General features: G+C 41.4%; 1 protein-coding gene across 1 annotated transcript in view; it reads left to right on the top strand.

The window, feature by feature from the left end:
- Window positions 1-25,614, top strand: part of EML3 (EMAP like 3) — a 185,708-nt gene that overhangs the window by 83,200 nt on the left and 76,894 nt on the right. The window contains exons 6-10 of the mRNA XM_040409590.1: window positions 7,315-7,350; window positions 8,559-8,682; window positions 12,278-12,427; window positions 16,464-16,533; window positions 23,430-23,531. Of these exons, the coding sequence (XP_040265524.1) occupies window positions 7,315-7,350; window positions 8,559-8,682; window positions 12,278-12,427; window positions 16,464-16,533; window positions 23,430-23,531 (482 nt within the window). The remainder of the gene's footprint in view (window positions 1-7,314; window positions 7,351-8,558; window positions 8,683-12,277; window positions 12,428-16,463; window positions 16,534-23,429; window positions 23,532-25,614) is intronic.

Here is a 25,614-nt window from a genome sequence, read left to right as displayed (position 1 = left end):
TGGGACGCGGCTGGGCACAAATGCGCCACAAAGAACGCACCTTGGGCATAAAGGAGAGGTGATTATAAAGATTATTTTTAACGTTTTATAATGCGCACAGGGATAATACTTATATGAATTGGGAACTTATTATAAGACCTAGGGGGGCATATAAAGAGCTAACTATGCTCAGAAGGCCTGTCAGTGTCCCTTTAAGGTGAGTTAAATTTTTTTATTATTTTTTTTAACCCCTTCAGCCCTATTGTACTATGCATTCTGTATTTAGAATGCTATTATTTTCCCTTATAACCATGTTATAAGGGGAAATAATAATGATTGGGTCCCCATCTCGATCGTCACCTAGCAACCGTGCGTGAAAATCGCACCGCATCCGCACTTGCTTGCGGATGCTTGCGATTTTCACGCAACCCCATTCATTTCTATGGAGCCTGCGTTACGTGAAAAACGCACAAAAAGGAGCATGCTGCGATTTTCACACAACGCACAAGTGATGCGTGAAAATCACCGCTCGTGTGCACAGCCCCATAGAAATGAATGGGTCAGGATTCAGTGCGGGTGCAATGCGTTCAACTCACGCATCGCATCCGCACGGAATACTCGCCCGTGTGAAAGGGGCCTTAGAAATCAGGTACGGAATGAGAACTACTAGTGCCGTGATCTTGGTCTTCCTTTAAAGCTTAGATAGTCAGCCTGAGATCCAGCCATCAATAACAAGGAATACGCTACTGAATTACCACCCTACAAGGCTGTATGAGATATATCCTTGGCATGGAAAGAGTTAATAGTTACACCCACTGTGGGTAATTTTTCTTGCCTTGTCCACATCCTCTGCAGACCTCGTTAAATAATGTTCTATTCACCCTAGTGTTAAAATATTATAAGATATTTGATTCATGTTAGAACCAGAGTCAAATAGCTATTAAAATCACAAATCAGCATGATAGCCCTTAGGCTTTGGTATTTCACAAAAGGTAAATCGTATGTCAATCTAATCTTCTCACCTCTACTGCAGTGCTGGAAGCTGGCAGCTAATACATGAATGCCAGCTATATCCACCGACCAAATTATTTTTTACATCATATATACAGTACAATGCATTTGGAAAGTCTTCCGACCCTTTCACTTTTTTCACATTTTGTTATTTTGCGGCCTTGTGCTAAAATTTTTAAAAAATATCAGTAAATATGCATTCAATACTTCATAATGAGAAAGTTAAAACAGAATTTTAGAACTTGGGTGGATTTTTGTGCGACTACTGTGTTGCAGTCGCAGCATGTCACATATCGCAGTGCAACACCATTGACTATCATTACAAAAAATGTTGCGTAGCAAATCGTAACATAGGGGTCAATTTTCAAACTGGCGTAAAGTAGAACTGGCTTAGTTGCCTTAGCAACCAATGAGATTCCACCTTTCATTTTGGACAGCTCCTTTGGAAAATGAAAGGTCAAGTTATTTTAACTTTACACCAGTTTGATAAATGACCCCCATAGTTTGTATGGCTGAAAAAAGACATCTGTCCATCCAGTTGAGCCTGGTATCCTGAAAGTTGATCCAGAGGAAGTAAAAGAAACCCCTGTGAAGTAGAAGCCCGTTTTCCTAATTTTAGGGGAAAAAAATTCCTTTCCGACTCCAATCAGGCAATCAGAATAACTCCCTGGATCAACGACCCCTCTCTAGTAACTATAGCCTGTAATATTATTACACTCCAGAAATACATCCAGGCCCCTCTTGAAGTCTTTTAGTGAACTCACCATCACCACCTCCTCAGGCCTCTTGCACACGACCATATGTATTTTGCGGTCTGCCAAAAAACGGATCCGCAAAAAATACGGATGACATCCGTGTGCATTCCGTATTTTGTAGAACAGAACAGCTGGCACCTAATAGAACAATACTATCCTTGTCTGTGATGCGAACAATAATAGGACATGTTCAATTCTTTTGCGGAACGGATATACGGAAACGTAATGGACATGGAGTAACTTCAGATTTTTTTGCGGACTCATTCAAATGAATGGATCCGCATACGGTCCGCAAAAAACCTGAACGGCCACGGAAAGAAAATACGTTTGTGTGCAAGACGCCTCAGGCAGAGAGTTCCATAGTCTCACTGCTCTTACCGTAAAGAATCCATTTCTATGTTTGTGTACAAACTTCTTTCCTCCAGACGCAGAGGATGTCCCCTCGTCACAGTCACAGTCCTGGGGATAAATAGATGATGGGATAGATCTTGGTACTGACACCTGATATATTTACGCATGGTTATTATATCTCTCAAATGTCGTCGTGTAGCCAAGCCCTAGAGAAAGAAAAACCTGAAAATCAACTGATGAAAATCAAACATTGCTTTTGAATTGTGATTCAACAGAATAGTTTATAAAACAAACTAATGAAACTGGCATGGACAAAAATGATGGTACTCTTAATATTGTGTTGATTCTTTTGAGGCAGTCACTGCAATCAAGTGATTTCTGTAACTCTCAATGAGACTTCTGCTTCTGTCCACAGGTGTTTTGGGCCACTCCTCATGAGCAAACTTCTCCTGTCTCCGTTTTGAAGGGTGCCTTCTTCAAACTGCATGTTTCAGCTCTTTTTCACAGATGTTCAATAGGAATTAGATTAGGGCTCATAGAAGGCAAATTCAGAATAGCCCAAAACTTTGCTCTTAGCCATTCGTGGATGTTTTTAGCTGTGTGTTTTGGTCATTTTCCTGCTGGAGGACCATGACCTTTGACTGACACCAATCTTTGTGATACCGGGCAGCACATTTCGGTCCAGAATGTCTTGATAGTGTTGAGATTTCATTGTGCCCTGCACTGATTCAAGACAGATGCAACAAGCAGCCCCAAAACATAACTGAGCCTCCTCCATGTTTCACAGTAGGTACAATATTGTTTTCTATTTATGATTCATTTTTGCATCTGTGAACATAGAGCTGATGTAACTTTCCAAAAAGCTGCAGTTTTTTCTTATCTGTGAAAGGCCATTCTCACCGAAGCTTTGTGGTTGTCAATATGCACTTTGGCAAATTCTAGACTTGTTTTTTTAAGATTTGCTTTCAACAGTGGTTTTCTCCTCAGTTGTCTTCCAATAAGTCCACTTTATCACACTGGTGGTCCATGCCCACTGCTGTCTTGCCGTCATGACCAGGCGCAGATGTCGCTCTACTCTCCTTGTGTGATTTAGGACTGGTACTTAGTGAACTGTCCTTCAGCACTGCAAGTGTTAGTCCTTTCCTTGTGCACTGAGCCCAGCTGTTGGTTAAGGAACTTATCAACCTTCCTACTTAGCTGGGCTGTGGATCCACCTCCTCGCCTGAGCTTTGAGGTTTCTACTTGCTAGTAACCAGTGAAGGTGATCTTGTCTGAATGTCTGTGTCCCGTACCTTGTCTGTCTACTGACTCTGCTCCTTGTTGCCTGCCCCAAACTTGGAACTGTGACCTGAATTACGCTTGTACTCAGCCGACCCTGACCTTAGAATTGCTATTTGAAATACCCAAGTACTCAGCCTGCCCTGACTATTGGACTATGTTCAAGCTACGCTTTTAACCCTGAGTACTTGGTACTTTGCACCACTGTCTCTGAGCCCCTTGGGTCAGCAGCCAACTACACAAGGACTACTTCAGGAGCTAGTGGCCTGGCTGGTTCCCTGCGGCGAAGACCAGATTCCTGTACAGTGGTTTAAGGGTGAATACCAGGGAACCATCAGGACAACGCCCTTCGGTTTAGCACAGAGTCAAACTGGTTAGTTGGCACAGTGGGTCTACACCCACTGCTGGTTACACCTTGCGGTTCACCTCTAATCTCTTTAGAAGTTGTTCTGGGCTCTGGTTACCAGTTATATTATCCATCTCTTCAATTTGTCATTAATTTTCCTCTTGCTGCCACATTGAATAATATGTGCAGACTGCAGTTGTATTAACAGGAACATCAAGCTGTTTGGAGATGATGTTATAGCCTTTACCTTTAACATGTTTGTCTACAATTTTGTTTCTAATCTCCTGAGACAACTCTCTCCTTAGCTTTCTTTGTCCATCTTCAGCATGGTAGACATCATGTTACCAAACAGTGCAGTGACTTCTCTTCACTCTTTAAATAGGCAGACTAACTCACTACAAGTTTGAAGACACCTGTGATTCTGATTACAGGATGCACCTTCGTTTAACATGTCCCTATGGTCAAATTATTTTCAATGTTTTCTAGGGTTACCATCATTTTTGTCAGGCCAGTTTCATTAGTTAATTTTTTTTAATTATTCTGTTGAACTACAATTTAAATGCAGTGTCTAATTAGCATTAGCTGATTTTCAGTAAATTTTCATCTATCATTACTTTTGTCAGTTTCAAGTTATTTCACTGACCTATATGTATGTGTGTATGTTTTATATATATACTGTAGGAGGGTTCAAGGGATGATTGTGGATGATAGATATGTGTCACCGAGGTTCCTGGCCTCGGTGAAGTAAGAGCCGTTTTCATGTGTTAGCAGCAGTTGCTGTATGACACGTTGCTATTTAGTATTGCTGTAATAGCTGATCCGGGATGGCTCTTACTGGGAGTAGTCAAAGTGCTGGGTGGGTGACTACTCCCCACGTTCCAGGCCGGGTTTTGGGGTATAAAACACAGGCAGCACTGTCAGGTGGGGTGGATTACTACTCTCTGACAGTGGAGCTCTGTCACTCTCTGTGTTGGGAACACCAAAAAACGAGGATGCTGTTTATATAACAAGGTGCAATTCCCCTCAAGTGCGATTCTCCGCATTGTTGAGCCCTTTTCTAGAGGCTCGCTTCTTCACATCCTATCCCTTTTGACTAACAGTGATATTTATTGTTCTATGTAATTCAATAAAAGTATTTATTTTTATATAAACAGCATCCTCGTTTTTTGGTGTTCATTTATGTTTCTTTCTGAGGATTGATGTGTTGCATTTGTGAGTTGTTGTAGGTTTAACTCTGTGTTGGGACCTGGGAGTTTGGGCCCGGATTAAGGCCTGTTACCATGTTGGTGTGAAAGCAGGTGGATTCTGCTTTGTCCAAGGACTTCCTTTTTGCTGCATGGTGTGAACGAACACCAGAATCACAAGGGGACTGTTTTCCTTGAAACAGACTTTTTGTTTTGTCATTTACTTAATGTGTGAATAAACACTGAACTGTTTAATTAAAAAAACTTTGTTGTTGCCTCTATACTGCGTCCACTAACCTGCCTATCAGAGCGAATCCCCACACCTTATATTATGCATAAGGTCTCACAGCTGACAATGCATATTAGAGCAAAAACCAAGCCATGAGGAGGAAAGAACTGCCTGTAGAGCTCAGAGTCAGATCTGGAGAAGGGTACAAATAATTTCTGCTTCACTAAATGTTTCCAAGAGCACAGTGACCCAATGGTCACTTTGGCTGATCTCCAAAGATTCTGTGTGCAGAAGGGAGAAACTTCCAGAAGGTCAACCATCACTGCAGCACTCCACCAGTCTGGGCTTTATGGCAGAGTGGCCATAAAGAAGCCTATCCTCAATAAAAGACACATGAAAGCCACCCTGGAGTTGTCAAAAAAACACCTAAAAGACTCCCAGACTGTAAGAAACAAGATTATCTGGTCTGAGGAAAACAATATTTAACTTTTTAACCTCAATTCATGTCTACAGGAAACCAGACACTGCTCATCACCTGCACATTACTATCTGTACAGTGAAGCATGGAGATGGCAGCAGGGGCATACCTATAGTGGAAGCAGGGGAAGCGGCTGCTATAGGGCCCGAACTCGGAAGAGGCCCGCTCAGGAGGAGGAGTATAAAAGGTTATTGTAAACAACAGTATTATACAATGATAGTATATACAGCGACATAACATACTGTATATATTTGTAGGAAAAGGACGGCTGCCAGGCCTGGTCTGAAAGAGTGATCCTAACTAGTTGAAGGAGTGGGGATTGCACAGGATAAGGAGGGTGCGAAGAAGTTGTTGTGGGGGGGGGGGGGGGGGTTTCCTTTCAAAAGGAGGTGTTTTCAGTGGCTGAGATCGGGAGACTAGTTAGGGTTGAGGGAAAGCTGAGTGGAGCAGAGATATTCTTAATGAGAACCTGATCCAAAGTGCTCTGGACCTCAGTCTTGGTCAGTGGTACACCTTCCAACAAGACAATGACCCTAAACACCCAAACAAGACAACACAAGAGTGGCTTAGGGACAACTCTGTAAATGTCCTTGAGTGAGCCAGCCAGAGACCTGACTTGAACCCTATGAAACATCTCTGGAGAAACCTGAAAATGGCTGTCCACTTATGGTCCCCATCCAACTTGACAGAGCTTGAGAGGATCTGCAGAGTGACAGGAAAACCACAATTCCAGGTGTGCAAACCTTGTGGCATTATTACAAGGTTCTGAAGACTTTGCAAATGTATTGTATTAACCTGCATACATGTGAATACTTTTAGCAGCTTGTCTTATAATTCAGCAATATACATTTTGTACTTCAGATTTTGTAACCCTTTAAAAGTTTAAAGAGATCTTAAATTGTGGAGTAAGCTTCGGTTCACATAGGACATTTATGTGAATTACCCCAGTGGTCAGATGGATAGAGCATTCTGATTTTCTTTTACTGTTGTTTTGCTCATAAAGGGGTTGTTCATGCTCCAATGCTCTCCATTGCCCTGTGCTGGGGCAGGGGATTTTTTGTTTATATTTTTACACTGCTAGGCGGAGGCTTCCACCTTGCAGTAATGGGCGGGCTTTAGCTTTGTCCTAGAGCTGCCGCCTAGCTTTTCCCCATGGAGAGCCTAGTACTTTACCGGATCTCCAAAAAAAGCTTATCGTGTAGGGCAAAGGTGTGCATCGGAGCATTAAATGCTCCGATGCTCATATCAGGGAGGTTGCCTTGGTGAAAATGGGGATATGTCCGGGTTCAGCTCTGAACCCGGATAACCCCTTATATTTAGAGTTTATTTCACTGTTTATGTGTTGCTGGCTGTTCCAACTTTGGAGTTTTGCTCCTAAGTGATGATAATGGGTAAAATAGTGATCTTGAAAGTAAATGTATGGAAAAAAAAAATGTGTGTAGTTTTTACATGCTACAGTATTTCAATAGAAGTAGTTCTAGGAATGTTTCCTGAAATTTTTCCTTAAAGGTATTTCTAGGATTTTTTAAAGGAGTTTTCCGGAACCTCTGCAGATCAGCTGTTTGAGAAGGCACTGGAGCTCCTAGTGTGATTGTTAATGATGCATGCAGTATAGAAATGTAATACATAGTTTGCATTCATTGTCCTGTTCTTATTCTGATGTATCTCTACATCTTGTCTTTAATAAGTCAAATATCTTTCAGGTTCCTCAGCATCTAAACGGGGGAATTATAACATAGGTAGGTATATACAGTAGTAATACTCATTTAGACAAGTAACCAGTGCTCCTTCAGACCTTCACTAGCAAGCTTTATTGCTCAAGCACAGAACCTGTATGGCTTTGTGCAATCTCAATGATGTACAGAACCATCAAACTGGCACCAATAGAATATTTTGGGACCCTACTATATTTTCCTGTGCTGCCAATGGACACAAAGTATGAATCTACAAGCAAAAAATGTATTTTAAAAAGTCAGAAAGAAGCACTATTGAACCCCACCAATCCCCACCCCTGCTATTACAATGCTGCTCTAGTACCCACTGTTCTCAACTTTCTGGTCCTGGCTCCACACATTGGAATGCCTGAATTGTAATAGCTGGGGCAGGGATATGTGAGGGTAATACTTTTTTTAAATTTTTAACACCTTTTTGTCCAATTCCCCCCTTTTAAGATTTGTTTTTGTTTTGGCTCATCTAAACGTTTTGTTATGTAATGAAACTGATCATCAATGTATTGCAGTTAAACACTAGCAGAACATACTGACTCATTATTATTTTTTTTGTAATATATAATTTCTGTTTGGCAGATGTATAGTAGAAGGTAGGAGTTCTGAGGCATGTAAAATGTCCAGTTAATATTATAGGGTGAATGTGAGGAAAGAGTGGAACGGCACACCTCTGTGATAAAATTGGTGCTCAGTGGTATATAAAGTTCATGCAATTGAAGAAAAGACCACGGCACTCTAGTTGCTGTTTCATTAAATGCTTATTTTTATTATTATTAGAAAACTTTTTTTTTTTTTTTACTTTTTTATCCATCCAGAGAATAATATTTAGCCACTGGCCAACGTTTCGTCAACAATAGACCTTGATCACGGCCTTAGTCATGGTGCTTGTAGTTTCCAGCCAAACTACAAGCACCATGACTAAGGCCGTGATCAAGGTCTATTGTTGACCGAAACGTTTGCCATTGGCTAAATATTATTCTCTGGATGGATAAAAAAAAAAAAACTGTTTTCTAATAATAATAAAAATAAGCATTTAACAAAACAGCAACTAGAGTGCCGTGGTCTTCTCTTTAATTGCAGTTAATATTATAAGCCTCTGGCATAGTTGCCTTTATAATTTTTTATGATATTGATCTCCAGCATCATCTTAGTACATTATACTACTACTGATAATGAGCCGCCATTGCATAATACAATAATTTACCTCTGTTCCTGTATAGATGGTATGAGTGTTAAGGTTTTTCTCCGTGGTCGACCAATTACAATGTATATACCTTCCTGCATAAAAAACCATGATGACCAGAAGCCAGAACTTCCCAGTGAAAAGCTGCAGTTAGAGTGGGCGTATCCTTAAATTGTGTTTACGTGTCTAATATAAATGTATTTCTGCTATGAAAGCGGCTCATCTCTTATCGCACAGGCAATGATTGGAAAGAACCTGTTTCTTCCAAATAATTGCATGCTCATCAGAGGAGGTTAGGCTACTTTCATACTCGCGTTTTGGGCGGATCCGTCATGGATCTGCAAAAACGGATCCATTACAATAATACAATTGCATGCATCTAGGGTTGTTTCGGGTATCGAATTTTCGATACCCAATCGATACTTTTGCCTGGTATCGACCTCGATACCAGGATTTGCCTTTTTTCGATACTAGGCTTCGCTATTGCGCAGTCTAGTATCAGAGAACAATGAGCAGGCTGCTCTCAGCGCTCTCTGTGTTCTCCTCAGCAGCACAGGGGAGAAGGAAGCAGTCTCTCCCTCACCCCTGTGCCCCTGCTGCCGCTGCCACCAATGAGGAGAGAGGGGCGGGCGCACTGTGCCACTAATTAAAGTAAATGTTTAAAGAGGACCTTTCATCTGGAAAAAAATTTCTGAACTAAGTATCATGATATGTACAGCAGCGCCCAGGGATCTCACTGCACTTACTATTATCCCTGGGCGCCACTCCGGTATCTTCGGGGACTTGGCTATACTGGGCGGAGACTGCCCTTGTTCTCCTGGGCGTCTCCTCCCAGGCTGTAGCGCTGGCCAATCGCAGCGCAGAGCTCACAGCCTGGGAGAAGGAGACACCCAGGAGAACAAGGGCAGTCTCCGCCCAGTATAACCAAGTGCCGGAAGTCTCCGCCCAGTATAACCAAGTCCCCGAAGATACCGGAGGACATAGCGGGAGAAAGAGCGGCGCCCAGGGCTAATAGTAAGTGCAGTGAGATCCCTGGGTGCCGCTGTACATATTATGATACTTGGTTCCGAATTTTTTGCCAGATGAAAGGTCCTCTTTAATACAAATCCCGGTGGCGAAAAGCTGCGATTACCGGCAGTTAACCCCTCAGGTGCCGCACCCGCCTCCTGTATTAAATATTAATTAAATTATCATTGGTGGCGCAGTGCGCCCTCCCCCCCCTCCTTTTCCCCAGTATTAAAATCATTGGTGGCGCAGTGCGCTCCCTCCCCTAAACCCCCCCAATTTCAAAATCATTGGTGGCACAGTGCCCCCCCAACCCCCCCCAGTATTAAAATCATTGGTGGCAGTGGCCACAGGGTCCCCTCCCCCTCCTCCTCCTCATTGGTGGCAGTGGCAGTTCCGATCAGAGCCCCAGCAGTGTAATCCTGGGGCTCCGATCGGTTACCATGGCAGCCAGGACGCTACTGAAACCCTGGCTGACATGGTAATCTCCCTGCTGCTGTGTGCACTATACACAGAGCAGCAGGGAGAGTGTGAGGTCCTAATTACCCTGAAAGAGCTCTGTCAGGGTGAATAAGACAAGGGATTAAAAGATCCCAGGTTCTGGCCCCTAAGGGGGAAAATAGTTATTAAATAAAAAGTAAAAAAAAAAACATCAAAATATTAAGTATAAATCACCCCCTTTCCCAATTTTACATATAAAATATATAAACAATAAATAAATAAAATATTACATATTGCCACATCTGAAAAGTCCAAACTATTAAAATATTTTTAAAAATTCTTATGCGGTGAGCGCTGTAAAAAATAAAATAAATAAAAACTGTGCGATTCGCCATTATTTTTAGTCACCTTGTCCCCCAAAAAATAGGACCGGACTGTTCTATTATGGGCCGGACGTTCCATAAAATGCGGAATGCATGCAGCTTTTTTTCACGTGGTATCGAGTGGTATCGAATGGTATCGAGTATCGCAATACTTTTTTTATGGTATTGAAACCGAATCAAAATTTGGATATCGAAACAACCCTACTGATGCATCCGTCATAAACAATCTGTTTGTATTATCTGTAACATAGCCAAGACAGATCCGTCATGAACTCCATTGAAAGTCAATGGGAGAAGGATCCATTTTCTATTGTGCCAGATTGTATCAGAGAAAACGGATCCGTCCCCATTCACTTACATTGTGTGTCAGGACGGATCCGTTTGGCTCAGTTTCGTCAAGCGGACAGCAAAACGCTGCAGGCAGCGTTTTGGTGTTTGCATCCAGAGCGGAATGGTGACTGAACGGAGGCAAACTGATGCATTCTGAGCGGATCCTTTTCCATTCAGAATGCATTAGGGCAAAACTGATCCGTTTTGGACCTTTTGTGAGAGCACTGAATGGACAAACGGAAAGCCGAAAAGCGAGTGTGAAAGTAGCCTTACAGCTGCATTTACATGCAGCAATCAACTCTGTTGTATAGGAACAAGCGATCTCAACTGCAATCACTCAGTCCCATACAGATTGTTCATTTTTGGGCAGCAGATCGCTGTTTAAACATTATGCTGCTCAGAAATTATGATTTTAATGTCAGCATCCACAATTATTTCACCTGATGAACAAGCTCTTGCTCATAGGGTGATTTGTGGTACCTCTACACTGGGCAATTATCATCATTCCCAATAATCTGCCAGCTCATAGTCCAATATAAAGGAACCTTTAGTCTGTACAGTATTTCACCTGGAGAAGCAGTTTGTGCTCCAGAGTGGCTCTTTTAAAGGGTTTGTGCCACAAAATATTTTCTACAGTTTTCAAATCAGCACCTTAATCTAAATAATTTTATAAATGTATGTAATTGAAAATGTAGTATTGCCACTGAGGTATTCAATGAAATCTATCTGTATAGCGCCACCTGCTGTTTGTCCTTTTTCTTATTTCTTGTCCACCTCACTGATGTGGTCGCACAAGCTCAGTTTAAATCTTCAGCGGTCAGCGGCGATATATTCTATTAGAAGCTGTGGCTACAGCAGAAAGGACATGTTCACCAATATTTTTAGAAAATATAATAATGAAATAAAAGTTGATTTGAATACAGGAATAGTATGGGAAATTTCATCAGTATATTGTCCATGTCATTGTGTATGTCCTGAAGGTATCATATTAGAGGTCAGAAACCCCTTCTCCTGGTGATTGACTTGTCGTCTTGTCAGTCTTCTTCCAGTAGTGTTTCCCAACAGGCCTTCCTTTATGTCATGTTAGTCATATATAGCATAGATATGGGCATGTCTTCTGCCTCTTCATATATGGAAAACTTCAGTTATAGGTCTTGACATACCCATACAGAACTTCCATCTCCTTTGTGTATTCATATAGATGATGTTAGTAATGTGTGTATTGAGTTGTTTTTTTTTACAATATATACTGTATAAATTAATACTGTATCACATAATATTTAACATACACCAAAAGTATCTATATTCCCCTTTTACCGTACATGGTCCAACAGTCTTTTTAGCCTCTGCTGGACTGATATATTGATTGGGATATATATATTTTTTACTGTGTAAGAAAGTTCACTGTGCTTTCCTATACAGTGGCCCACTGCAAAATAATGTATTCCAATAAATGCCACTGTATGGCTATTCAAGAGACTTCTGTGCGTTTCATATAAGGGTCAGACGAGAAGTTAGCCTAACTAACGCTGTTCTTTTGTACCTTATTTTCACTAAATTTGGCCAGAGATATCCTTAACCGTTCCTGCCTCAATAGTTATGGCTGTCGTGGCCGTGATTCCAGATGTAATCTACGAATGTTGCAGTCTGGGGAAGTTATCTACTTCACTGCTTGTGTCATAGTCATCTGTGATGTAAACCGTGGAACTCAGCGCCACTTTTTACGGCACACCGACTGTGTTCGATGGTAAGTCAGACAATGACATTTGGAAGTGGGCAAGAGACCCACAGGTAGGGTTTGAATTTGTTGAATTCCTGATTTCGATTATAGAACTTTCATCAGTAAAGCTAGTTACAATTCAATTTCAAATTTCAACCATTTCTATGTATTGGATAATTTCCATATGCTTTCACACCAACTATGGAACTTCCACTATTACAAGAAAAGTGACAAAACCTCCATTCTCTAAAATTGCATATAAAGCACAATCATGGTTTGTAGATGTGGTATTCGTTGTTTGTTTTACTTTACAAGCAAGGTGAGGATAATCATAAGTTATCATTAGTTGTAGACGTTTCTGAAGAGGTGGATTTTCAGGTTGCTTTTAAAAGTTTGGAAGATGCGGGGAGTCTAATGTGTTGGGGTAGTGAGTTCCAGAGTATGGAGGATGCATGTTAGAAATTTTGTAGGTGATGGTGTGAGGAGAAAGAAAAAGGAGGTATTGGGAAAATTGAAGATTACATAAGGGAATATAATAGGAGCTCTTGTTAGAGATCTATGCAAAGGACAGGTTATGGACAGACTTGTATCTTGTTAATATTTTGAACTGAACTCACTCCGCAATGGGAGCTACTGAAACAGCTAGCGTTGGAGCGCTCTGCTGTTTTCCGGCTGGTGTTTGGGACTGTGTCTCATCTTGCCTTAGCAACGGCAAGATGAGACAACCCATTTAATTAGCCAGTGAATGGATTGGCAGAGAGAAGAGGTGGAGGAGAAACAAAGAAAGAAGTGGATCATTCAGGCCGCAGAGTTTAGGGTGGATTGGAGGGGTGAACTAGAGACTGTGGGAGACCGCAGAGAAGTATATTATTACAGTAGTTTTGATGGGCGACAATGAGGGCATGCACTACTATTTTTGTTAACTGATGTGCGGTATGAAGGACAGGGCGGATCAACTGTTGTAAACATTGGCCTTAAGGACATTAGAAAAATCAGCTTTATTTAAATGTTTAAAGGGACACTAAACCCAGAATCCGAAAAAAAAGAACAGCCAATGAAATGTAACAATCTCCTTATTTGTCTTTGTTATTTGTTCTCGTTTTGTCACACATCACAATTGCAACCATGAAAAATAAAGTAGAAAAGCAGTGTATTCTTCTCTTAGGCTGCAGTCATGTCTTCTCCCCCTTCGTTTCCTCCCTCTGATGCTAGTGCATGTGAACCAGAAAGCTTAGAAGTGGGCTAGGTTTAGTCTGGATAGCTTTTGTCTACACAGCGAGTGTGGCCATTTTGTTGGAAGGAATCTCCTAGATAATAATAGAACAAAATAGATTTGGTAACAGTGCCAGCCACAGTGCCTATGGTGTCAACGATAGTATATATACATAGTACCATCCATACTTCATACAGCAGAATAGCTAATCTGCCCAGTTGTTAAGTGATAATTCCTCTTTTCACTGCATAATTGGGTAGATTTGCCTTTCAGCAGCTTTGGAAAGCTGGGTAGCTGGATATCAAACTACATATATAGTATATTCTTACAGTTGTCCTGATATTATATTTATAGATATAGTGTATAAAGAAAGAATGTACCAAGTTTGGCCTCCATTAAATATTTGTAGAGGTTGTTTTCCATCTTTTCTACACTGCTCAACTAAAAATTTCCCTGTTTTGGCAATGATACATACAGGGCTGTATTACTAGCTGGTGCCATCCTAGGCACCAAGTATGAAAATCAGAGCAAGGACGAGGCAAATGGTACTGGGTTGTTTGCACCATTATCTGGACAGAATGCATACTGTCGCTCCACAAGACTTATAAACCAGCTTTCTATCCCTACTGCCTATATATGCAAACTTGACATTTAAGCACCCAGGAAAGCTTGGTAGCACTTTGTGTAGTGTCACTGCCCTGGTACTGCATAGTTTACCTACAGTACACACACAGGGGAGTAAGAAGCTGCTAAGCTTTTCAGTTTCTTCATTTTTCACAGAGCTCCAAGTCTCCATTAAAGTGAATGCAGTGTTAAGCCACACCCCTTTCCCAAACTTCCTGTTTTTACTGTGAGGTCATGCTAGTGCACAGTGAGAGGTAAGAGTCAGCCCCCAACTGAAGATTAAGGGGCTGACTGCAGGATATCTGCTAAAACTGCTTTCTGTAGTAGTTTGCAGATGCCCATACAGAAAGACAAATTTCCTTAGCAAACTGTTTTTTTTTTACTGTTTTTCAGTTACATTACATTGCAAAGTTTTCAGTTTTATGGTTTTATTGTTTTATGCAAGACAATTTTCATGCTAATCACACACATAACAAAACACCATAAAATGCATGTTACAGAATCCGTGTCCAACATCTCCAATAATAATCCGCTAAAGGCAAATAATACTGCTCTACCATGACCATACCCATGTACCGTAGGTCCCAGTTTAAGTGACGTCTTCTCTGACTGGAGTTATTCTCTTTCCTTTGTTTTTCAGAACTGCACAGATCGCTCTGAGGAGGTCTGCTGACCTCAACTTGTTTCTGCATAAGGGCCAGTTCACATGACTGATTTAGAAAAATCAGCATGGAATCCATGTGTCCTTTTTCAGTGCGAAAAAACAGATGATTTTTCGTGCAGTTTTTTTATGCGCTTTTTTGACCAATGGGTTCAATACAAAACAAAATTTTCAGCTTGAGGTTTTTGAAGCAGATCTGTGTAAAAAAAAAAAAAAAAGCAAATGCTGCTTCCCATTGAAATGAATGGGAGGCTGTTTTGAGCTCGTTTTTTGGAGCAAATTTTAAGGCAGAAACGCTCCTAAATCTGTGCAAAAAATTCAGTGTGAACTGGCCCTTAACTAAACACCTATTTTTAGTATTAATACCGCCTTTTTTGCCCCTACTTAGTAATCATCCCCATTTATGCCCCAGTAGATATAATGCCCCCAGTAGTGGTCTCTTTTTACATATAATGCACCCCAGTAGTGCCCTCTTCACATATAATGCCCCCCAGTAGTGGCCTCTGTACATATAGTGCCCCCCAGTAGTGCCCTCTTCACATATAATGCCCCCATTAGTGCCTTCTTTTCATATAATGCCCCCCAGTAGTGGCATTGTTACATAAAGTTCCCTCCAGTTGTGGCCTCTTTAAATATAGTGCTCCCCTTAAATATAATGCCCCACCAGTAGGGGCCTATTTAAATATAGAACCTCCCCCAGTAGCGGCCTCTTTAAATATAGCACCACCTAGGAGTGGCCTCTTTAAACATAGTGACCCTTAGTAGTGGTCTCTTTAAATATAGCCCCCCAGTAGTGCCTATTTACATATAGTGGCCCCAGTAAATAATGCACCAACCACTGCCTTGTAGTCCCCCAGTAGTTGACATTTTCATGCTGCCTGTGACTCGCTGCAGGAGATTGCGATTATTTCATTAGGACCATCCTGCACCTTAGCACAGCTTCATAGGCCTCAGGCCTAGCAGCCTTCAGCCTGTTAGGCTAAATGGCGGAGCACAAGAGACCATAGTTCCTGTCCCCAGCGTTTAACTTCAGAGCTCCTCACAAGCTCATACCAGATGATCCACAGCCTGGTACTGGTCCACAGCCCGGTGGTTGGGGATCTCTGGTTTAAATGATCCGCTGATTGTATTCTATAACAGGGGAATGAGTTTGCCAATGCAAATTTCACACAAGGGTTTGTCTGCTTTAGTTAACATAGTCCCATATACCATATTGGGCTACTTGGGCTCCCTTATTTGAGACCTCCATTATTAAGTCAAAACGGAGAGCAGCTATAAGAATTTGTCTCTCACCCTGGGGGATTCAGGCTGTTTTTGCGAATAGCCTATTTGATTTCAGTGAGTTTCATTTTTCCTGTGATGGTACCGCTGCAAGGAGACTAAAAATGTACTAGTATGGCCCCCTCTAGACAGCAGCTGATCAAGAAAGGGTCCTAGCATTGGGACAAACCATATTCAACTTATGTTCAGGAAATCTTAAGGAAAAAAGATGATCTAAAGCATTCTCTAAGGCAAATAACCTTTTTTGTTTTCTCATGCTGTCTACAACATTACTACTCTTATAGTCTAGCTGTCCACCCTGATGGTGTGAAAGTGGCCTCTGGACAAACAGCTGGAGTGGACAAGGATGGTAAGGTGAGAAGCCCAAATACATTTCTAGGCATCTCATTTGTTTGAAGTAGCAGTTTGTGAATATAACACATTTTATTCCCAGAATTTTTTTCTGAATCTATAATCATTTTAGAGTAGGTATACATAAATCATTGATTTTGGTGGAGCACATACAGGGTAAAAAAACTTTTATTTTTATTTTTCCTTGTATGGACATCTTTAATTTTAGAACAACTACGGGGGAATTGCTGCTGTTAGCAGTAAAAAAGTATTGAAACGTATTCCTTACAGCAAAGTTAAAGCAACTCTACCAGTTAGTTGGTCTGGTAATGAGTTCCGTTCGGTGGCGGTGCAGTCAGTGTTAGCCCATAGGCCCCAGTGAATGCTACACACGTGGACAAAATTGTTGGTACCCTTACATTAAAGAAAGAAATACCGTACCTACAATGTTCACTGAAATACCTTGAAACTGACAAAAATAATAATAATAATAATAATAAATAAAAATGTACTGAAAATCAGCTGGGATGGCGTAGGGTGGAGCTGCGTCACGCCTTCCTTCTCTCCTCGACCCGCCGTGTTGAGCTCCGGCATCTTTATGTGATGGAGCTGCTAGATTTGGTGTGTCGGATAATACACGAGCTTCTCCTGCCTATGCTAGCCTCCATGCTCCTTCCTGCCTCCTGGTTTAATCCTCCTTCGCTGTGATCTCTGTGCCCCTCTGTCTCTTCTCTGTTGGTAAGAGGCACACACATGCCAGCATTTCCTCATTTGTCATTAAATTTGTGTTGGGGTTGATCTGGGCGAACTACTCAGATTTTTTGGTTTATCATAAGAGGATTGTGGAGAACTGCCTGTGACCATTTTCTTTTTTTTACTTTGTTGCTTCTTTTTTTGTGTCTCTTCCCTGGATCTACCCCCTTTCTGCTCCCTAATTTTGATCAAGAAAAAAAAAAAAAAAGGAATACCCACAGTGTTCACTGAAATACCTTGAAACTGACAAAAGTAATAATAAATAAAAAATGTACTAAAAATCAGCTAATGAAAATCAGACATTACTTTTGAATTGTGGTTTAACAGAATACTTTATAAAACAAACTAATGAAACTGGCCTGGACAAAAATTATGGTACTCTTAACTTAATAATTTGTTGCACAAGGTTTTGAGGCAATCAAGCAATTTCTGTAACCCCTAATGAGACTTCTGCAACTGTCCCCAGGTATTTGGCCCACTCCTCGTAAGCAAACTGCTCCAGCTGTCTAAGGTTTTAAGGGTGCCTTCTCCATACTACATACTGTACCTCAGCTCCTTCCACAGATATTTGGATTTAGATGAGGGCTCATAGAAGGCAACTTCAGAATAGTCCAATGCTTTGCTGTTAGCGATTCTTGGATGTTTATAGCTGTGTGTTTTAGGCCATTATCCTGTTGGAGGACTCATGACCTGTGAATGAAACCAAGCTTTTGTCACGCTCTAGTGTGGGAGGGAAACCCCCACACTGAACATAGGAGGGAAAGAGAAAAGGAAATAAGGCCTGAAAACTAGGAAAGGAAGATGGACACCTCCTAGTGGAAACCGTAATCAAAGCCCTAACTACCAGTATGAACAGACCCCAGAGGTAGGTGAGTTCATACACAGGAATACCTAGTGTCCTATCTAATCCTAAAGGACCCTGGTACTAATGACAGGAATAAGACATCCTTTTCCTCCAAAAGGAAGGATGAACAGTAGTCTCCCTAAGGGCTAATACAAAACAACAAAGAAAAGCAACACACAGAAAAGCCAAAATACAAAGGAAAAGGTAACACTTAACTTCCAAGAAGCTATGGCAGCACCAGGAACCCACCCGAGATCCAAACACCAGCTATCCACAGGTCCAACTGAAGCTATAAACCGCACAGCATTGTGGGAGAGACAACTATAAATAGGGAAAGTTAAATGACCACAATAGCAACACCTGGAGGTTAAGAGTGTGGTCAGTACCAGAAACAACAGACGCCTATTGATCCACAAGGTAAACATGTCAAACCAAATCACGTGTTGCCAGTGTCAAAGATCTCTTGCTACTCACGTGACAGCTTTGTGACACTGGGCAGCACAATTTACTCCAGAATGCCTTGATAGTCTTAAGATTTTATTTTACCATGTACAGATTCAAGACACCCTGTGCAAGATGCAGCAAAGCAGCCCAGAAACATAACTGACCCTCCTACATGTTTCACAGTAGGTACAATGTACTTGCCAAAAGGCTCCAGTTTTGTCTAATCTGTCCAAAGGACATTTTCCCAGAAGCTTTCAATATGCATTTTGGCAAATCCCAGTTTCGCTTTATGATTTGCTTTCAACAGTGGTTTCCTCCTCAGTCATCTTCCATTAAGTCCACTTTGTCTGAGACAGCGACGGATAATACGACCTGACACTAGCAAACCTCCAGGGAGGTTTGCTACAGTTCTGTACACCCTTAAACTGCTGAATATTATGTCCAATGACTGCTGAATAATATGTGCAACTGTAGTAACAGGAACAACAATCTGTTTGGAGGGGGTTATACATATAGACTTTACCTTTAACATGTTTGTCTACAATTTTCATTCTAACCTCCCGAGTCAACTCTCTCCTTAGCTCTCTTTGGTCCATGTTCAGTGTGGTACACACCATGATTCCAAATAGCACAGTGACTACTTTTCACCCTATGATGCTAATTACAGGACACACCTTAGTTTAACATGTCCCTATGGTAAAATTATTTTCAATCTTTTCTAGAGGTGCCATCATTTTTGTCTAGGCCAGTTTCATTAGTTTGTTTTCTTACCGTAATTATTTGGTTGAACCACAATTCAAAAGCAGTGTCTTGATTTTCATTAGATTTATGTATTATTACTTTTGTCAGTTTTAAGTTATTTCAGTGACCATTGTGGGTTTTTCTTTCTTTAATGGAAGGGTACCAACAATTTTCTCAACGTGCGTATATTGAAGGAAACTGCAGCACTCCAAGTCTTTGATCTGTGTTAGGCCACTTGCAGATGAGCTAATGTCTCGCTGAGGACTCGCAGCGAGGCACCCGGCCTGAACTCCAAGGGGTCAAATAGCATTATATTGATTTATGATGCTATGTAACCCTTAGGGCTCTTTCACACGAGCGGATGCCGTGCGTGGAGTCTGCTGCATGAAAGACAGCCAAGCCCCGCTCTGGACAGCAGAGACATGGAGCATTAACATGATTGATAATGCTCTGTGCCTCTCTGTGATCTTTTTACTACAAAATCACAGTCAGATAAAGTTGTCACCGTGATTTTGTAGTAAAAAGATCACAGAGAGGCACAGAGCATTATTAATTATGTTAATAGTCCGTGTCTCTGCTGTCCGGAATGGGGCTTGACACTTTCATGCAGCGGACTCCACGCACTGCATCCGCTTTCACACGGGCGTCCCGGATTTGCTACGGATGCGTCGGGTGTGCATTTCGGGAAAACTGCACAAGTAGGCACGCAATTGCAGTCAGTTTTGACTGCGATTGCGTTCCGATGTCCAGTTTTTTCCGCGCGAGTGCAATGCGTTTTGCATGCGTGTAAGAAACTGAATGTGGTACCCAGACCCGAACCTGGACTTCTTCTATTAATTTTATTATTTTCCCTTATAACATGGTTATAAAGGAAAATAATAGCATTCTTAATACAGAATGCTTAAAAAAATGTGGATTGAAGGGTTAAAAAAAATTACAAAATTTTACTCACCTCATCCAATTGATCATCCAGCTGGCATCGTCTTCTTGCATTTTCTTTCAGGACCTGCAAAAGGACCTTTGACGTAATCGCTCTCACCATGTGGTGAGCGCGGTGTCGTCAGCGCAGGTCCTGCTGAATGAAGATAGATGCCGGCTGCGCGATCAATTGGATAAGGTGAGTTAATTTTTTTAATATTTTTTAACCCCTCAATCCACATTTTAGTAAGCATTCTGTATTAAGAATGCTATTATTTTCCCTTATAAACTTGTTATAAGGGAAAATAATACAGTGAATAGACTTCAATGGGGTCCGGGGTTGCTTTCATCCCTATCATTTCCTAGCAACCATGTGTGAAAATCGCACCGCATCCGCACTTGCTTGCGGATGCTTGCAATTTTCACGCAGACCTATTCATTTCTATGGGGCCTGCGTTGTGTTAAAAACACAGAATATAGAACATGTTGCGTTTTTCAGGCAACGCACAAGTGATGCGTGAAAATCACTGCTCATCTTCACAGCCCCATTGAAATGAATGGGTCGGGATTCAGTGCGGGTGCAATGCGTTCACCTCGCGCATTGCACCCGCATGGAATTTTCGTCAGTGTGAAAGGGGCCTAACAGTTCTGGAATGTATTAGATGACACTAACATAATGCTGTCAGTGTTATACAATACATTCCAGAACGGTAAGGCCCCTTTCACACGGGCGAGTATTCCGCGCGGATGCCATGCGTGAGTTGAACGCATTGCACCCACACTGAATTCCGACCCATTCATTTCTATGGGGCCGTTCACATGAGCGGTGATTTTCACGCATCACTTGTGCGTTGCGTGAAAATCTCAGCATGCTCTATATTCTGCGTTTTTCACGCAACGCAGGCCCCATAGAAGTGAATGGGGTTGCGTGAAAATCGCAAGCATCCGCAAACAAGTGCGGATGCGGTGCGATTTTCATGCACGGTTGCTAGGAGACGATCGGGATGGAGACCCGATCATTATTATTTCCCCTTATAACATTGTTATAAGGGAAAATAATAGCATTCTGAATACAGAATGCATAGTAAGATAGCGCTGGAGGGGTTAAAAAAAAATTAAAAAAAATTTAACTCACCTTAATCCACTTGACCGCGATGCCCGGCATCTCCTTCTGTCTCCTTTCTTTAGGACCTGGGTAAAGGACCTGTGGTGACGTCACTCCGGTCATCACATGATCCATCACATGATCTTTTACCATGGTGATGAATCATGTGATGGATCATGTGATGACCGGAGTGACGTCACCACAGGTCCTTTACCCAGGTCCTAAAGAAAGGAGACAGAAGGAGATGCCGGGCATCGCGGTCAAGTGGATTAAGGTGAGTTAAATTATTATTATTATTATTTTTTAACCCCTCCAGCGCTATCTTACTATGCATTCTGTATTCAGAATGCTATTATTTTTCCTTATAACCATGTTATAAGGGAAAATAATACAATCTGCAGAACACCGATCCCAAGCCCGAACTTATGTGAAGAAGTTCGGGTTTGGGTACCAAACATGCGCGATTTTTCTCACGCGAGTGCAAAACGCATTACAATGTTTTGCACTCGCGCGGAAAAATCGCGGGTGTTCCCGTAACGCACCCGCACATTTTACCGCAACGCCTGTGTGAAAGAGGCCTAAAAGGCCTCTTTCACACGAGCGTGACGGATTAGGTCCGGATGCGTTCAGGGTGCGTTCAGTGAAACTCGCACTATTTTGCAAGCAAGTTCATTCAGTTTTGTCTGCGATTGCGTTCAGTTTTTTCCGCGCGGGTGCAATGCGTTTTGATGCGTTTTTCACACGCGTGATAAAATACTGAAGGTTTACAAACAACATCTCTTAGCAACCATCAGTGAAAAACGCATCGCACCCGCACTTGCTTGCGGATGCAATGCGTTTTTCACGCAGCCCCATTCACTTCTTTGGGGCCTGGGCTGCGTGAAAAACGCAGAATATAGAACATGCTGTGATTTTCACGCAACGCAGAACTGATGCGTGAAAAACAACGCTCATGTACACAGCCCCATTGAAATTAATGGGTCAGGATTCAGTGCGGGTGCTATGCGTTCCCGTCACGCATTGCACCCGCGCGGAAAACTCGCTCGTGTGAAAGGGGCCTAAGGGTTACATAGAATCATAAATCAATATAATGCTATGTGACCCAGCAGTGCTGGGAGTTCAGGCCAGGAGCTTTTTTCTCCAAGACGTGTGCAACGTTTTGACTACAATCAGTCTTTCTCAAGCTGTAGTTGAAACATTACACATGTCTTGGTAAATACTGTAAATCTTTACTAACATGGATGAAAGACTTGGAGTTCTGCAGTTTCCTTTTAAACATATCCCTTGACGTACATACAGACTATGATTTGGCAAACATAGTTCAAAAAGTGCATACTTTTCACTCCGTTTTTCCATGTTTATGTTTCTGCATGTTTTTTTTTGAAGGATGGAATAACATAGCATACCATTCTTTTCAAAAAAATAAAAAATAGATAGATGCTTATACTTTTTTTTTACCTTTACAAACAGATGGAAATGTAAGACATTACTTTTCCATCCATTAAACGTATCTTTTTTTCAGATAATGCCATCAAAGCTTCATTTAAAAAAAAAAAAAAAAAAAGGCACAAACGTATTGAAACGTATGCACATCCATCAAACGTATGCATTAAAAAAGGTACAGATAACCCAAAAATTGCATACGTTGGCATACATTTTTATGTAAGTCTTAATTTATACATTAAAAGTACAGCAAAAACGAGATATGGACAACTTCTTACCTGCACCCGTGTGATGTAAAGAACTGACGCACTGATCCCGCACCATATGCGGCAGGGGGACGGCTGTGTAATATGTAGGGTAATTTGTGCCCTACTGACTGGGATCGGCAATGACACCAATCCCAGTTATTTAACCTACCCCCATCTTATTTAATGCCATGGTCAATAGCGATCTTGCCACCTGTGGGGTTAAGCAGAGGCAGGTGGCTCCCACTGCCTTCCGATTGGCAAGTTACACTAAATCTTTTCACAAAAAGTATATCTTAATCTACTCAGCTCATCGTCCTCTGTTGTTTTCTTCCTAAAGCTTAAACACCATATTCAATGTGACAGGTTACCTTTAACATACAATCCATATAAAGAGAGTAGTTTTTAATATAGCTTCTCTTTGCAGCCCATGGTATTCATATGGGATTCATCATCACTTCAAATATTACATCAGATTGGATTGGGCTTCTTTGAAAGAGGTGTTGGCTGTCTTACCTTCTCCACTCAGGCAAGTCTTTTATTTGATTACTTTTGTCTGTTTTCAAAATAATGCGACTTTTTTTGTAAGTATTTTAGATCAGTAAGCCCCAGCTAGGAATAGGTGCAGATCTTACCATTAGGCCCCTTTCACACGGGTGAGTATTCCGCGCGGGTGTGATGCGTGAGTTGAACGCATTGCACCCGCACTGAATCATGACCCATTCATTTCTATGGGGCTGTGCACACGAGCGGTGATTTTCACGCATCACTTGTGCGTTGCGTGAAAATCGCAGCATGTTCTATCTTCTGCGTTTTTCACGCAACGCAGGCCCCATAGAAGTGAATGGGGCTGCGTGGAAATCGCAAGCAAGTGCAGATGTGGTGCGATTTTCACGCACGGTTGCTAGGAGACGATCGGGATGGGGACCCGATCATTATTATTTACCCTTATAACATGGTTATAAGGGAAAATAATAGCATTCTGAATACAGAATGCATAGTAAAATAGCGCTGGAGGGGTTAAAAAAAATAAAATAAAAATTATTTAACTCACCTTAATCCACTTGCTCTCGCAGCCGGCATCTCTTCTGTCTTCATCTTAGCTGTGTGCAGGAAAAGGACCTGTGGTGACGTCACTCCGGTTATCACATGGTCCGTCACATGATCTTTTACCATGGTGATGGATCATGTGATGACCGAAGTGACGTCACCACAGGTTCTTTTCCTGCACACAGCTAAGATGAAGACAGAAGAGATGCCGGGCTGCGCGAGCAAGTGCATTAAGGTGAGTTAAATAATAATAATTATTTTTTTAACACCTCCAGCGCTAGTTTACTATGCATTCTGTATTCAGAATGCTATTATTTTCCCTTATAACCATGTTATAAGGGAAAATAATACAATCTACAGAACACTGATCCCAAGCCCGAACTTCTGTGAAGAAGTTCGGGTTTGGGTACCAAACATGCGCGATTTTTCTCACGCGAGTGCAAAACGCATTACAATGTTTTGCACTCGCGCGGAAAAATCACGCATGTTCCTGCGTGGGAAACCAGCCTTATAGTTTTTCTCTCTGAGTTTCACAATTTTCTTGCAAAGAGTTATCTCGCAAGGAAAGAGAACCATTTTGCTAGTGCCACCGTGTAGAAGTGGATCCTTGTGAATCAAAAATGCGACTGTTTAACACCTTCCGGACGCAGCCATAGGCCTCCTTCCTGACGGAGCCTATTTTTGCAAATCTGATATGTGTCACTTTATGTGGTAATAACTTTGGAACGCTTGGAACTTATCCAAGTGATTCTGAGATTGTTTTCTCGTAACACAATGTACTTGTATGTTAAAGGTTAATTTGAGTCGATATGTATTACCTTTATTTATAACAGAATCCAAAATTTAGCAAAATTTTGGAAACATTCACTATTTTCCAAATTAGAATTTCTCTGCTTTTCAGATGGATAGCGATACCTCATAAAGTAGTTATTTAAGTAACATTTCCCATATGTCTACTTCATGTTTGCATAATTTTGTGAATGTCATTTTATTTTTTTAGAAGGCTTTGATTTTTAGAAGCAAATTTTTTGATTAGTAAGGAAATTTCCAAAATCCACTTTTTTTTAAGGAGTTTTGAAGTCATTTTGGGGGGCTTACATGGTAACCCCAACCCCCCCCCTTCCCCCAAAATAACCCTATTTTAGAAACTACACCCCTCAAGTTATTCAAAACTGATTTTACAAACCTGGTTAACCCTTTATATGTTTAACAAGATTTAAAGGAAAATGGGGACGAATATTCAACAGAGAGCCATATGGTTTTTGGAGGGTCGATTTTGCTGGAATGGTTTTTGAGCGCCATGTAATTTGAAGGTACACCCACTGTAGAATCCCCCTAAAAGTGACCCCATTTTGGGAACTACAACCCTCATAGTATTAATGAGGGGTATACTGACCATTTTGACCCCAACCCCATATGTAGTTGTAAATTGCTGTTTGGGCACATGGCAGTGATCAGAAGAGAAGGAGTGCCATATGGTTTTTGGAGGGCAGATTTTGGTGGAATGGTTTATGGTTTCTGACAACCATACATTTTATTTTTCTCTCAACAGAGCTTTATCA

This window comes from Bufo bufo, chromosome 10 (assembly GCF_905171765.1).
Source record: "Bufo bufo chromosome 10, aBufBuf1.1, whole genome shotgun sequence".
Lineage (NCBI taxonomy): Eukaryota > Metazoa > Chordata > Amphibia > Anura > Bufonidae > Bufo > Bufo bufo.
Note: the sequence above shows the minus strand (reverse complement) of the source record. Positions and strands in the feature narration are given on the sequence as shown.